The 15,832-nt window shown below is 38.1% G+C and overlaps 1 protein-coding gene across 3 annotated transcripts in view; it reads right to left on the bottom strand.

Moving 5' to 3' along the window:
- The window catches only part of UMAD1 (UBAP1-MVB12-associated (UMA) domain containing 1), a 240,602-nt gene that overhangs the window by 73,805 nt on the left and 150,965 nt on the right, over window positions 1–15,832 (bottom strand). For all 3 annotated transcript variants that reach the window (XM_057549790.1, XM_028164311.2, XM_028164307.2), the window contains one exon: window positions 1,447–1,520. In XM_057549790.1, the coding sequence (XP_057405773.1) occupies window positions 1,447–1,520 (74 nt within the window). The remainder of the gene's footprint in view (window positions 1–1,446; window positions 1,521–15,832) is intronic.

Below are 15,832 nucleotides of genomic sequence, written 5' to 3'. Positions count from 1 at the left end.
TGAGTGTAAAAATCCAGTCTTAATGGTTAAGAATTGATTGTATAGTGGAGAGACTAGGAAGTAGCACAATAATGAGCTAGTTTCAAATCTCTGAGGATCTATTCTCAAAAGTTTCTTTCCTTCAAAATTAATCTTGGAATTCTTCCTATCAATAAATCGACTTTGAAAAATAATTGAGTTCTGCAGACATTTCCACTGGATCACATACCTAACTAAGCAGTTAAATTCAAGTAATCACGGATGATTTCTAAACCATCTTGGTGGTTCTTTCCTAAAGCTCAAATATATCAACCTTTATTTCCTATCAAAGATGCTACTTATGTTCAGTACACAATAAATATTTGAATAAATAAAAGAGATCAAGATGCTTCAACATATAGACAGGAAATTCTTCTTTGTCCTTGTATCTTTTTTTTCAGTACTATATACTCAGCCCCTTGCACAGTGCATTGAATACAGTCAGTGCTTAATAAATATTTGTTGCATGCATTAATAAAAAAAAACAATGCACAGTTTTATGGGAAAGATGGCTCTTTTCTTCTTCTACATCAATTTACTTCCCATGTAACTTCTTTAAATGTTTTTCTCTTGATTATAAAATATCTACTCACTGTGGAAAATATAAATACAAAAAAATCTCTCTTAAGATGAACATTACTCTCTATTTATAACTCATGATTGTATTTATTCATTCATTTAACAAATATTTTTGACTTCCTGTTCTGTGCTAGGCTTTGCGGATATGGTGATGAATCAAACAGGCCAGGTTCCCTTATGTCACTCCAGTTGTACGCAATACCCTCACGTTCTACATGTAGAAGAATATACGTAGAGGTGTGTCACCACATAGAAGGTTTCAAAACCCATGGCACTCTAATAGTTAACATTCCCCCAAAGTCTTAAAAATGACTATTTCAGTGATTAAATAAGGTTAGTATGTTTCTACACAGAATATGAAAGTATGTGAACTACACTTTCAAGTACCCACAAAGAGCAAATAATTTTCTCAGGTGGAAAAGAACAAAAGCCTTAGTCTTTTTACCAAACAATGTCAAGGAGTGTACTTTGATGGTGGAAATGCTAATGTAAGACAGTTCTGAATAAGTTATTTTCAAACCTTTCTCTATAGGTTCATATATTACCTATTTATTCAAATATAATAGAAAACAATCTCTCAAGTAAAAATAATTCAAATGTTTTAACTTCAGTGTTCTATTCCTCTATTTCCAACAGAGAGTTTCCATTACCAGCACTGGGAAAAGCTTAGCACTTAGGAAGTCGCTCCTGCCTGCCATACCCTGATTTTCAGCAGATCACCTGTTCTCCTGATACCTAGGCACCTATTTGCATAGCAAGAGTGGAAGTTACTATTTATCCTCAGAGGTATACATAATCACATTGACTTATTCGGTTTTACACCAAAAGGACTCATTGAGTTTCACTTACCTCCAAAGTCTCATTGCCTTCTATGCCTGAAGTTTTGCCTCTTGCTGCCACTCTTTGCTCATGAGCTGTATCTCCTATGAAGCAAAGGAAAAAAATAAAACTTTAGCATACCACTGAGGCCAAACTGTCTACTATTTATCTGAAATATCTTTTGTATGTTTTACATTGTAGAAGCAATTACTATTTCCTTTGTTACAAAGTAAATAAGTTAATATTTAAGAACAGTAATTTTATAAAGGTCACAGAAATCATCCGTAAATACATAGATATACAATCTAAACCGGAAATGTATCCTGCTTTATATAGGTTTACTCTGGAAAAATCAAGTGAATTTATATTTTGTAAATCAAGTCATATTTCAAATAAACTAGGAAAACTTATAATTTGAAGATAAAGCAAATTATTTTCAAACATTAAAAGTCTTAAAAAAATTCTTTATAATATGAATAACTGTCCTTCAGATTTGTTTTCTAATAAGGTTTACTCTTTATAAGCGTTTATTTGTGTCTCTGTGGATTTGCCTCAGAGTAGAGATATATGTTTGCATGTAGTAATTAACCATATGTCAAACAATTTTTACAGCAGGAAAGGACAATGAACAAATTCATAAATTAGCATTCAGTTAATAGTTTGATTCCTAAAGGTGGTGCCTGGGAGGGTTATATTATTTAAACAAAGTTGGTGACTAGGCTGCGTCTAAGGACACAGGACAGACAGAAATATAGTTAGGTAAGTACAGGCATAATTTAATGTATTCGTGTCCTATTATAATGTACTAACTAATAATCTGTGATTAACACATGGTAGGTAAAGAAACAATCAGCGTACTTCTTAAAAGCATAATGAGAGGTTAATTTAGTAATTTGTAAACTGCTCTTCCCATAAAATTAAGCCAGCTCAGGAATGTCTACAACAGGGAAGATTACAAAATTCACATATAATGACTTGGCTCACGCTAAAGGTTAGGAATTTGTTAACATAGGGAAGGTCACAGTCTTCACTGGAGGTAACAAAGTATGAAAGTCTGGGCTGGGCTTAACTTTTCCATAGTGAAACATAAAAGTTTAGTTTACCGATGGCTATAGTCAAGAAAGGGCCCTGTGAAAATTTTAAAGAATTAAATAAAATTCTGTTAAATTCTAAAACCATAAAGCAAGAATTAAGTTGGTAGTTTACTTACTTAAAAGATAAAGGAAATCCCCCAAATGTTTAAAATCCAAGCACATCATGCATATTCCAGCCTACAAGTTGTGTTCTCAGCTAAGTACGGCATTATTACTATTGGGCGGAACCCAGCCCATAGTAGGAGGTGTTCCATAAATACTAGCTGAGTAAATTAGTGAACTTCTATTTATAGTTTCTGGTCTATAAAACTGTGATAATACTAAATGGTATGTAATAAAAGCTTTATTTGAGCATACAGTTAGTGTTTTTCCTCTAAAACACATTTGTGAAACTTAAAAGGCAAATTTATTAAATACCATTATGATGTATTGTTATTAGTGATCTGTACTTGGAGCATAACTTGTTAGATTTTAAAAACAGTTAATGAGGGCTTCCCTGGTGGCGCAGTGGTTGAGAATCTGCCTGCTAGTGCGGGGGACATGGGTTCGAGCCCTGGTCTGGGAAGATCCCACATGCCATGGAGCGGCTGGGCCCGTGGGCCACGGCTGCTGAGCCTGCGCGTCTGGAGCCTGTGCCCCGCAACGGGAGGGGCCGCGATGGTGAGGGGCCCGCGCGCCGCGATGAAGAGCGGTCCCCGCACCGCGATGAAGAGTGGCCCCCACTTGCCGCAACTAGAGAAAGCCCTCGCACGAACCGAAGACCCAGCACAGCCAAGAATAAATAAATAAATAAAAAAAACAAAACAAAACAGTTAATGATTTTTTAAAAGAATCATATTGAAACAAAAGCATTAGGAACTTTTAAATTACATCTATAGGATAATAGAGTTAATAGTTGTTAAGTGAAAAATTATGTCAACTTACGTTTATGACCCAGGATGTCAAACAACAATTTTGATTGATTTTTTAAAGTTACTGTTTAAACTGACCATTTATTTGCACATCAGGAAGAGTCTTATTTTCAGAAATCCCCCTTGTCTTTAAAGTTAGGGAAAAGCTAGCCAACCCCCAGTTCACAGATGGCAAAACCAATGCACAAGTTGTTTAGTTTGCCTGGGTAAAGGCAATGAGACCACTGAGACCACAACAGCATGAGCAGCCAAGGTAATGCAAGTCTCTGTATATTGAGGTCAGGTGTGTTTAATAACTCACATGCCTGAGGTTTATACGGAAGTATGTGGCTTCCAATATGAAAGGTCATTTACTCAAGAAAGAATTTTTTTCACCTTTTAAAATGATTATTGGGCCATCCCCTAGCCATACAAACACTATTTGGCTGAAATCATTCAGCACAAAGTCTGTGCTTCCTTTGCCAGTTTCTGATTCCAAGGTGTGTATCTGTATCACACTTTCTCCATTTCTCCCTACTGCTTGAATAACCAGAAAGGTTATCAGCCAGTGTTCTTGACATCACACAACACATCTGCCTGGAAGCAACTGTACAATCACTATTTCCTGGAATGCCATATCTGGCGATGACTCAGGACAATAACTGATTACAAGGAAAAATGCCATCTGCGAGATGATTCTCTAAACAAAGGCACAAAATGAAAACTACACAAACAACAAACAGAAAAGAACAGGTCACAGTGAAATATAACTTTTGAAGTTTTTTTCCTCCCACTGAAGAATTATTTGATCATGGTAAAAATTCAATTATTTTCTCTAACTTGTTATAACCCACATGAAAGTCAGATACTTCAACAATAAATAAAGATGCATGTGATGAACGTGAAATAAGGTACTTTAGTTTTCAGACATCACTTAATTCTAATTTATGTGCTGTATAGATTCAAAAATTTCATTTGCAAGTCAGTTGTTTAAAAGGAAGGACAAAAACAACAAAATAGATGCAAACTATTACATGTAGAATGGATAAACAACAAGATTCTACTGCATAGCATAGGGAACTATATCCAATCTCCTGGGACAAACTATAATGGAAAAGAATACAAAAAAAGAATGTCTGTATGTGTATAACTGAGTCACTTTGCTGTACAGCAGAGATTGGTACATTGTAAATCAACTATACTTCGATAAAAAAATGAAAAGAAACAATAAAAATGTTCACAGTACTTACATTTCCTAATGTCTTGTTTATAACACCACAATTGATTCTCACTACGGCGCAGCAAGACATCCTCCCCATTTCCCTCCTCCCCCAGTTTACGGTGAGCCTGACGGCAGAGGTGCTCAGGGACTCGCCTGAAGTCTCCCAGGAAGAAGTCAGCCACAGTGGGAGCAGAGCCGAGTCTCCTGACATATCTGGGGGGACTGTGTGGCCTGGTGGAAGGTTCCAATGGATGGTGGCTGAGGTAGGGAGAATCAAGCCCCTAAACTGGGGATCAGTGGGAAGAAGAGCCCAGGGCTCCGAAAGCTGGTCCAACCCCACGGGCCCCCCTAACACTTCTCTCTACTCCATTTTTCTTCCATAGGCCCCATGGGTTATCTGGTCTCTTCCCTTTCCACTGATAATGCCAAATACTCCTGATCAGAACAAGCCTCTGTCCTTCCTTCTGGTCCTTCAAGGCACACACACGGTCCCCTTGATACTTTCCCATAAGTTTGAAAGGCTGGAAACAGTTTTATAAGAGGCAAAATCCCTCTTATACTACAGCTATGCAATTTTCTTGGTTTAAAGTGTAGTTTTTATTTAGAGTGAGTAAACGAGAAAGGCCGTATATGCATACTAATGAAGCTCTTTTAGAATTTAAAGGACTGAAGTGAAATTCACCTGTATTTTAGATTAGTGGGGCTACATAGTAAACATTTTAGGCTTTGTGGGCCATATCGTCTCTGTTACAACTTCTCCACTCTATCACTGTCGCCAGGAGCAGCCATAGATAACATACAAACCAATGCATGCGGCTGTGTTCCAATAAAATTTTGTTTACAAAAACAAGTTGAGTCAGGCTGTAGTTTCCAGATCCCTGTTTTAGAGAATATATACACTCCACCTTTTCTAGGATAAAAAGCTGAATTATGGTACATAAGGAAATGAGAAAGGGACATCATTAGCATATGATCATGATCCCATTCTACTGGGTGAATCTGGTCGAGGGAGAGGAGAAAAGTGATGAAGAGTGAGCACCAGGTACAAGGGAAAGTGAAAAGAGCAGAAACCCTCAGTGATGGGAGGGGAACCCAAATGCCTGTTTGGATCACCCGGAGGAGATTTGTTTTGGGGAGGGGTGATGGGTGAGTAAGGGAGCACCTTCACTCCTTAGGCCTCCTTCAATGTGGAGGGAACTCTAGTAACATTCACCCCAGCCTCCGTCCACTCTCCAATCCCTGGGTTGGTGATCTGGAAAGACTCAGCTGCACATGGTTCTCCCCTCCCCCTTCTCGTGGGGAGGACCAGAGGGAACTGGGCTCTGTCTGCTCTGACCCTCCACAGGGGCCTCCTCCCACTTGGGGAAGCCTGCCCCAGCCTAGAAGATCCTGTAACAGGATGGAGTTCAATCTAATTCTGGGGTTCAGATTAGGAAACCCATCTGCTCCTTGATGGAAGCCACATTCTTCAACACTAGCTTTATAGGCAATAAAGATGAGAATTTGGTCTCCATCTGTTTTTTGTTTTTTTTTTTTTTTTTTTACTAAATTGGCCAGATCTTATCTGGGTAAGAAGGGTGTTATTATTGGAATGCCCTAGAGTCCAACAAGACTGGGAATGGGCTGGTATGGACAGAATTGGAGCCTGCCTACATATGAAAAGCTGTGAATACAGAAATCTGTTTTCTTTCTTTTATTGGAGAGGAATTATCTAGAACTTCATATCTGAGAATGCAGTCTACAAAACACTAGTTTCAAGGGGTTTGCATGGAAAAAATATTTCTGTGGTCAAAAGTATGAGAAAAAGCTACAGAATGCATTCCCTTCCAACTGATTTCCAATGCACTGTAACATATTAAAGGCTCTGAGAAACTCTACAGTAAGGAAACTAAAAAAATTTTTCCCCAATGTTTTTGACTATAAAGCCACTTTATTCATTGGATACCTATTAAACATCTTGCAGAGTGACACACTATGGGAAATGCTGATAGAACATTTCTGAAGTTAAAACTGAATATGAAATATATTATTTTTACCAGACTTTTAAGAAGACCCTCAACATTGCCAAATGTGTTATTAAGCTCTTGAACATTCATTTTATACAATGTTAACTCACACTTATTTTCCTTTAGATGATTCTTTTCACAACTCCCTGTTAATTCATTTAATTGCATTTGGGGCAGACTTGCAGAATGGACTGCATTCTACTACATGATTCTGATTTCAGAATAGCTGATAATCTGCAGAGGAGAAAAGGATAGCCAGACACCTTGAAGACACAGGAGAAAGCCCCAGTGCTCAGAAATATCTCCCCCACAAATTCTACCAATTAGAGATTCATTAGGGTTAATGAGCTCCTCTTTTAAAATGCAAATACCCTCTGGGAGTGTTGGCTTATTAGTCATTCACCAAGTGAAGTAGTGGAAAGAACAGTGGAATGGCCCCTCCATTAACTCCTTTTCATTCTTCAGTCACACACTCATTATCCAAGGCGGCCTGGCACTGTGGCAAGAGAATGGCTTTGGAAACGATAGAACAAAACCCAAATCCTTTACCAAATCCATGACCTTGTGCAAGTTACTTAACTTCTCAGAGCCTCAATTTCCTCATCTGAAAAATGGGAATCATGATACATAATAAAGCTATTATACAGATTAAATGAGAAAACATGTTAAACACTAATTGCAGAGAAGAAGGGAGAGAAGCTGGGGCAAGACAAACATTTTGTCAGGTGTTGGTGTCAATTGCTGCTCTGCTGTTGTGAGTAGCGGTCGCCATGATCTTCAGCATAGCAGAGGTGAAAGAAGACGCCCTCTCCCGCTATCTTATTTAGTGCCCGTGGCAGTGTTGTGAGGTAGGCTTTGTTGTATCCTTTTAAGAATGGCAGACCTGGTGTTGGAATCCAAGTCTGCTGACAATGCCAAATCATCACATACTACCATGCAGCTTCCCATTACTTATCAAAACTTGAGTGAAGTTATCCAACTCAGTTTCACACGCTTTACATTTAAGTCTCCTCCAGTTCAGTTTCATTTTCCCTTCCACTTTTTCTAATACTGTGCACTTGCTTCCCGTTTTCCACTATAATGAAGAAAGGAGGGATAAAGAGAAAGCAAAAGTACTAATTGCTGAAGACATGCCCTGCCCAGGAGCCTGCTGCTGTCAGGCCAGGATTCTGAAGACAACTGTGACCCCACAATAAAATAAGCCAAGAATAGGAACACCTAAGCCACAGAGGGAGGAGTGCAGTTAGCAAACAAATGGAGGAAAAGGTTCAAGCTGACTAGGAATGAAAGAAAAACAAATTAAAATGGCACCAAGAACATATTAAATTAGCATACCAAAATTATTACACCCAAATTCGTTAAGGATGCTTACAACTAACACACTGGCATCATTCTGATAACGAAGTGAATACTCAGTAAACATCTGTTGATTCAACTGTATGTGGGAGGGGGACAATGAGAAAGATAATTCTACACACACACACTCACTAAGGGCTCATAAAAAGTTGTTAAAACATGAAGAAAAATTAAAATTAAGGGTTCAGTAAAACAGGCAATGTATTTTATAAGACATCAGTGTGGATTTTAATTTTAACATGTATTTATATACAACTTTTAGGCATCATGTTAGATTTCAACATTATGACTGCTATTAAAAATCATACAGGGCTTCCCTGGTGGCGCAGTGGTTGAGAATCTGCCTGCTAATGCAGGGGACACGGGTTCGAGCCCTGGTCTGGGAAGATCCCACATGCCACGGAGCAGCTGGGCCCGTGAGCCACAATTGCTGAGCCTGCGCGTCTGGAGCCTGTGCCCCGTGACGGGAGGGGCCGCGATAGTGAGAGGCCCGCGCACCGCGATGAAGAGCGGTCCCCGCACCGCGATGAAGAGTGGCCCCCGCTTGCCGCAACTAGAGAAAGCCCTCGCACGAACCGAAGACCCAACACAGCCAAAAAAATAAATAAATAAATAAATAAATAAAGTAGCTATAAAAAAAAAAAACAAAAACAAAACAAAAAAAAAATTTAACTGAGTGTCCTTTATAAAAAAAAAAAAATCATACAGCTAAAACTTTGCTTACTGCACTGAAAGCTTAGGGTCACACTGGATACTTAAAGGCACTGACTCACAGAGAAGTAAGAATACCAGCAAATCCAACTGAAGTCAGACTCACTGATCAGTCCTCCTGGCCTGCTCTTAATTAACTTGTCCTAGGATTCCACAGATTTCTTTAGTTCTGAGTCTTGTCACTTTGTAGCTATGAGTAAAAATTTTTCTGGAAGATTTTAAGCAATCTAAAAACATCAATTAAGTATTTAACACTATGTTAAACAGTTAAGCCCAGGCATTCTTTTAGGCTGGAAGACTAGAAACTCAAAAGGCCAAATTAACTTTGTACTTGTACATTTGTACAATATTGTATCACGCTGTACAAATATGCATTCAAAGGTTTTTTTGTTAATAGCTTTCTTAAATCAGAGTAAATTTACATGCTGCAAGAGTACGTTGGGCTGATCATTGCTGACCCTGAATCCCAAAATGATGCTGAAAGAAAGCTCTACACAAAGGGCGGCTCTGAGCCGTCCTCGGACAGGTTCTATAGGCCCTGTTGCAAACAAACAGGACTGACACGAAAAGGATTTTCAGTGTGTATGGTTTGAAACATAAATCTGTAAATAGGAAAAAAAAAAAAAAAAAAAAAAAGGCTCACTCTACCAGTTTATCTGGTATCCTGAAACAAAGACTCAAATGTTCTGCTTGTTGTAGGTGAAGATGATGGCATTGATCAATCACCAATAATGCAACCTAGGCTGGAGATCACTGGCATCAAGTCACTCACACTCAAGAGTGTCCCGTCTCCTTTGCAACCGACAGAATAAACCTGTAGAATTACTTGTTGGTGTCAGGAGTTCTGCTCAGTCAGTTTTCCACATAGAAAAATAAGTGACCCCATGAGAGCAAATGTGTGTTTCAACCTATAGCATCAGTTGGTCTAATCAGAGATATTAGGTAGGTAAGCTGTCAATCTCTTGAAACTGAGTTCTTACATTGATCAAAGAGTTGTAGTGTAACAGAAAACTGCAAAGAAAATTTCTAGCAGAAACAATAAAAGCAGTACATGAAACATTACAATCAGCTTCACGTTGTTTCATTCATTCAACAAATATTTGTTAAATACCTATTTACGTGCCATATTATCATGCTGGGCACCATGTGAACTATAACAATACCATTCCTGCCCTCACAGCATTTACATCCTAGAGGGGATTTCAGCCAAGACAATGGAAATCACAAAAACTGGTTGTAAAAATTAGCCAAAAACTGAAAATTATGGGAGTACCAAATCAACGAAGGAATAGAAATCTGAAAGAAGCACACTGTGGAAAAGTGGCCAGCTGTAACAAAAACAAGCTTCATATTAGGGCTCTTCTTCCCTCCAGGTCCTTTCATTAAAAATAAAGTATGTATCAGTCAGTATCATTACTTTTAATGGAAGTCAAATATATAAACATGCTCTTGTATCACACAAAAGTTTGAAGAGAATATTTCTAAAAATACCAGTATTACTTGAAGAAAAGTTGATATTAAAAAAATGAATCACTTGCAAATCACAACTAGAAGCAAAGCCACACGTGGTGGATGTGATGAGGTAGCATGATGTGATTACTAGATGATGACAACGAGTTTGCTTTCAAAATGCAAAAGAGGCTGGTTGGCTTTACTGAAGACGTCACACTTCTCATAGTTATACAATATAAGTGTGTGACATCACTGTCCTGAGGGTCACAATATGTCATATTTAAAATGCTTATATAAGACAAGAGATTTGGCCCCTTTAAGAACTGAGGTAAAACTAAACACCACAAGGTATGAGGGAGAAAGTCCTAATCTGTTCGCTGGTCTACTAACTAGAAGCAGGTAAAGAGCAACAGTGAATCAGCAATTAGCCTCCTGAGGAGGAAGGACCCTGACTGGGCCTGGGTCAAAGTTGAGGATTGCGAACTCAGGCCTGGCCATCCTTTGTTATATTTATGGAACTTTTAGTTGGGCTATAATATACAGACAGAATGGAAAAGAAAGTGGATCATGGGCTAGCCTGGGAGGAATGTGCCTTAAGGGAAAGCAGGGGCTGAAAGTAGCAGAGAGCAGGACCTTCATATGCATCAGCAAGTAAATTATGAGACATCTCCTTGCCAGTGGGGCACTGCATCTCACATTTCAGTATGTGTAAAAATCACCTGAGGTGCAAATTCCTGCTTCTCACAGGAGACTCAGACTTGCGAAGTTTAGTGAAGGGCCTAAAAATCTAAATTTTTAGTAAGCATTCCAGGAGATTCTAATGTAGTTGATTCACAAACAATACTTTGAGAAACACTGAGATAAGCTGACTGAGATAAGCTTACATGGCTGACAGATTATCATCTGCCTAATTTTGGGAATGACTGTCCCCTCCCTCCTTTTCTCCTTCCCTCTCACATTGTTTAAATATTTAGAGAGTACATACATATCCCTGTGCTAAAGTTGGGGACCAATAAATTCCCAAAAGAACTGAAAGCAGGGTCTTGAAGAAATATTTGCACACCATGTTCATAGCGGCATCTTTCATAAGAGTCAAAATGCGGAAGCAACCCAAGTGTCCATCAACAGATGAGTGGATAAACAAAATGTGGTACATGAATACATACAGTGGAGTATTATTCAGCCTTTCAAGGAAGGAAATTCTGACATAATGCTACAACATGGATAAACCTTGAAGGCACTGTGTCAAGTAAAATGTCAGTCACAAAAATATACATACTGTATGATTACTTTTACATGAATGCCTAGAATAGTCAAATTCATAGAGATAGAAAGTAGAATGGTGGTTGCCAGGGGCTGGAGGGAAGAGGAAGTGGAGAGCTGTTGTTTAATAGGTAGGTAGAGAGTTTGAGTTTTGCAATATCAGAGTTCTAGAGACTGACTTACAACATTGTGAATGTACTTAACAAAACTGAACTGTACATTTAAAAATGGTTAAGATGGTAAAACTTATATGTATTTTACCATAATTAAATATAAAAATTTAAAAAATAAGATGTGCTATTCTCTATTTAGAGCAATAAAATGGTAGAAGTTAAAGGTAAGTCTACCGCTGGTCAATACTGTATTTTACAATTTATTTTAGTTTTGTTCTAATTAAGTGTTTACATACAGATGTTATAATTAGTATTTATTCCATATTTATGTTGTTATTTAAATACATATATATATTTAAAGAAAAAAAGAAAAACCAAGTGAAGCAAAATGTGTGTTTTCTTTCTTTCTGCTACAGAATTCGTTATGGCCCAATAAAGGGCCTGGCCACAAGAAACAGTTTGAACACACTTTGGCCACTCTGTACTAGTACAATAATGTTGTTTCTGTCCATGTGTATCTGCAAACTTATTTGTATATACATTACCAGGTAACAAGGTAACAACACAGTGGTAACAACACTGAATATCAACATGCTATACTTTTTAAAAAAAAATCTCAACTGCTGGTCATAAAAATTGAAATTTTTGAATAACTTGAATCAAGAAATCTAAAATATAAAGTACTAGATAAACAGATGAAGCACAATTATAGGTCATGCAAAACTTCAGTGCTAATATGCCTATGTTTTAAACATCTAATGCAAAACACCTAAACTTCCTCTTAGGAAGAGATATTTTTCAAGCCCCTTAAGCCTTGATGTCACTAGGATGGGGCAGGGAGGTGGCTGACGATGAAATCCAGGCTTTGGGTGGACAAGATCAATATCAACAAATAAATTCTAAGGTCCCCACTGCTGGCTTGAATTTTTTTCCCACAGGAATCCCACGAAACCCGAGAAGTTAAGAGAAGGAAAAGAAGAGAGTAAGAGGGTAGGAGGCAGTGGACAAATCAGACTTGGAGAGCCCAACACTGGTAGATCCTAATCTAACAACGAGGGGACACTGACGTCAGGAGCTCCAAAATAGGTTGACAGCACAAAATCAGAAAGGTATAAGGGCAGAAACCCATTAAGAAGAAAGAAGTGCCCTGGTGAGAATGAGCAGGTGGCATGGCTAAAAAGTATGAGAATTTACTTGATGACAAGGTGAAAAGTGATGATGGCAAGAGCAAGGGTCACTCTTTGCCTGCAACACTCCTCAACCTAGACCTCAACCAGCTGATATGTGCTCTATCTTCACATCTCACTACCTCACGACCCAGTAGAACCCATGCCCCCTTCACATGCTCCCATTTATTCTCATTCTCCAAAGCACTCCCCACATTCTCAGTCATTTAATTATTTGCACCTACTTGTTTAACAGTTGTTGTTTCCACTAGACTGTCAGCTCCACCAGGACAACGACGTGTTTATGTGCCACAATATCCCCAGCACCTAGTACAGTAGCTGGCACCCAGTACGTACATGGTAGGCCCTTATGAAATAGCTACTGTTTGACTGACACATTACAGCAAATGTGGCCTTGTCATGAGGAGGGTGGCACACGGTTTCAGAAATACAAGTTTCTGATGAAACTATGGGATAAATAAAGGAAGCTAAAGAGGATGCACTATGATTGGTAAAAGGAAATAAGTTTATTAATAGCACTTAGAAGTGGGTGAAAGGTAGAGGCTGAACAAAAAGGCTTACGGAGACATCAGTAATCACAGCTCTATTGTAAAGTTTGGACAGGATTTCTGTAGAGAAGAGATTTTACCAGGTTCTATGTAGCTACGGTGAGTTTGAGAAAACTGCATGAAATATAAGAGGTGGCTAAGCTTCCAAAGGAATTCTGATAAAGTATTTTTATGTATCTTATTGTATTTAATGCTATATTTTAAAGGTTACTACTGATACGTATTTGGCAAATTTTAAAATGCCTTCTTTAAAAAACATAGTACTGCATTAGAAATATGTACTAACATATTTGCGATATTTTAAAAATCCCTTTAAAAATAGTTTTCATGTTCAAAAAAATCTGCACTTCTTTCAGTTTGTAAAGAAGAAATCATTAATTTCAAGCCTGGTTAAACAATAAAACCATTTGTCACTTTTAAGTTATGAAAACTGTATTATGTTTATGTACTTAAAACTTAAATTTCTAATTTATTACCACAAAATTCTACAGTATTGCTGAGTTTCATGAATTCGATATTCTTGAAATTAGAATTTGTTTACTAAATCCCTATTATATACTTATATCTTCAAGACAGTGATTTCAAATAAATTCAGTAGTCTTCTAGGGGCTGGCTCCGTGAAATTAGAATTCATCCGGACACGTGCCTAATTGCAACATGTAAAAACAAATTCCAATCTTCAATAACATTTTTTTAAGGCTTAAAGAACTATAATAGAATAGACATATGCAATCTATTAAAAGAACTTAAGTCGGCTATTATGTCTTGATTTGATTCCAGTTTTTTCCTAATTATAAATTTTTTCCTCATTGATCTGTTTTTATCCTGTACCTAGAAAGAACACAAAATGTACACTTTTAAAATTTGACATTTAACCCCTGCCCACCTCCCTTTTCCCATCTCCTCTCCCCCTCTTGTTGATGGTGGTATCTGGTCTTAGATGGGTTGAAGGCACAGGGTTCCCTCCAAAAACCACTATTGATACCACTGCAAAAACAAGGCAGCAACAAGACAATGTAGAGAGGTTGGCTTGCTTCCCTCTCTTCTAACTGCATGTTCAAAAATAAGCTTTTACTGATCTTAAATATCTGTCAGATGACTCATACATTGGTTTATTTTTTATATACATGTATACACACAATATTTCAAATTGAAAGCAACATCTCAATGGATCAAGACTATTAAGTGCTGTTGTCTATAACAGACGAGAAAATCTATAACTGTAAAAACGAAACATGCACATATTATTTAAAATGCACAGTGAAGAAAACCCATTGGTGTTGTGTTTTTCTTGTATGCCAGTAATTAAGCCACTACTGTTGGCACTGTTTGGTTTTCTATTTTAACACTGAAGGAGTGAAAGTATTTCCTATATTTATGAATTTACTATGAAAATCTTGGCAAAAAAAGAAAAAAAATGTCTGTCTAAAATGTGTGGGTGAAAACTGTTAATCAAGTGTGTTTCTACTTTTTTCCCCCCAAGTTGGACACCATCTATAAACCCTAGCTTGCTTCAGGGGATTTCACTGTTATATAAAATCAGTAAAATTAAAATGGAGTAGTTGTATATATGCAACATTGTGTACAAAGGGGAGATACGGAATAGTACTAAACATTTTCGTCTTCCTTTACCCTTTATCCCCTACCTAATATCTAGCCTACTTTTTTAAATTTCAAACTTCACTGCTCTCTGAACTGATAATTCCAATTTTCATATTGTTATTGGAAACCATATCTAATAAAGGTTTTAGTTATTCCCATGCACAGTATGGAGATTCTCGTTTGCTGAGGTTTTGTTTCAAGAAAATGTATTGGCACGTATTTGAGAACAAGTTTTATTGTCTCCTCTGTCATACAGTCCAAACTAATCTACGTTTATGGATTTTTGACTGAAATGAAAGACCTTAAGATTAAACTATATTTAATATTAAAAAAAAAAAAGAAAAGACACACTATTAACCAAGCAGCTCTGTTATGTAAAGCTGTCTAAGAGTAGTTGCTTCATTCAAATCAACCTGTCTCAATCAAATTTATCCCCTTTCCCCACTAGCCACTTTGACCACCTCCAGACTTAATGAAGCAAACCTCCCTCCTGTGGGTATCATATTCCCCCTCTTCACCCTATAAAAAAGCACATCAACCCTAGTGAGAGCAAGGCCCCCAAAACCAGAGCACAGGAGCAACAGACAGCGCATCTCAATCTAAGGAAAAAGCAAAACCTAGCTCTCCCCACCTGGCTTCTTGAGGGGGAAAATACTAAATGCTTACTTCTCTGTATGGTGTCAACTGATCTGTAGACCACGCATCTACCTACCCATCTCTTTGCAAAAGAAGTTGCGAAGAAAAGCATAAAAAGAATATAGTTTTGGGGCTTCCCTGGTGGCGCAGTGGTTGAGAATCTGCCTGCTAATGCAGGGGACACGGGTTCAAGCCCTGGTCTGGGAAGATCCCACATGCCACGGAGCAGCTGGGCCCGTGAGCCACAATTGCTGAGCCTGCGCGTCTGGAGCCTGTGCCCCGCGACGGGAGGGGCCGCGATAGAGAAAGGCCCGCGCACCGCGATGAAGAGCGGTC

This window comes from Balaenoptera acutorostrata, chromosome 7, assembly GCF_949987535.1.
Source record: "Balaenoptera acutorostrata chromosome 7, mBalAcu1.1, whole genome shotgun sequence".
NCBI lineage: Eukaryota > Metazoa > Chordata > Mammalia > Artiodactyla > Balaenopteridae > Balaenoptera > Balaenoptera acutorostrata.
This window is presented reverse-complemented; position numbering and strand designations above follow the sequence as displayed.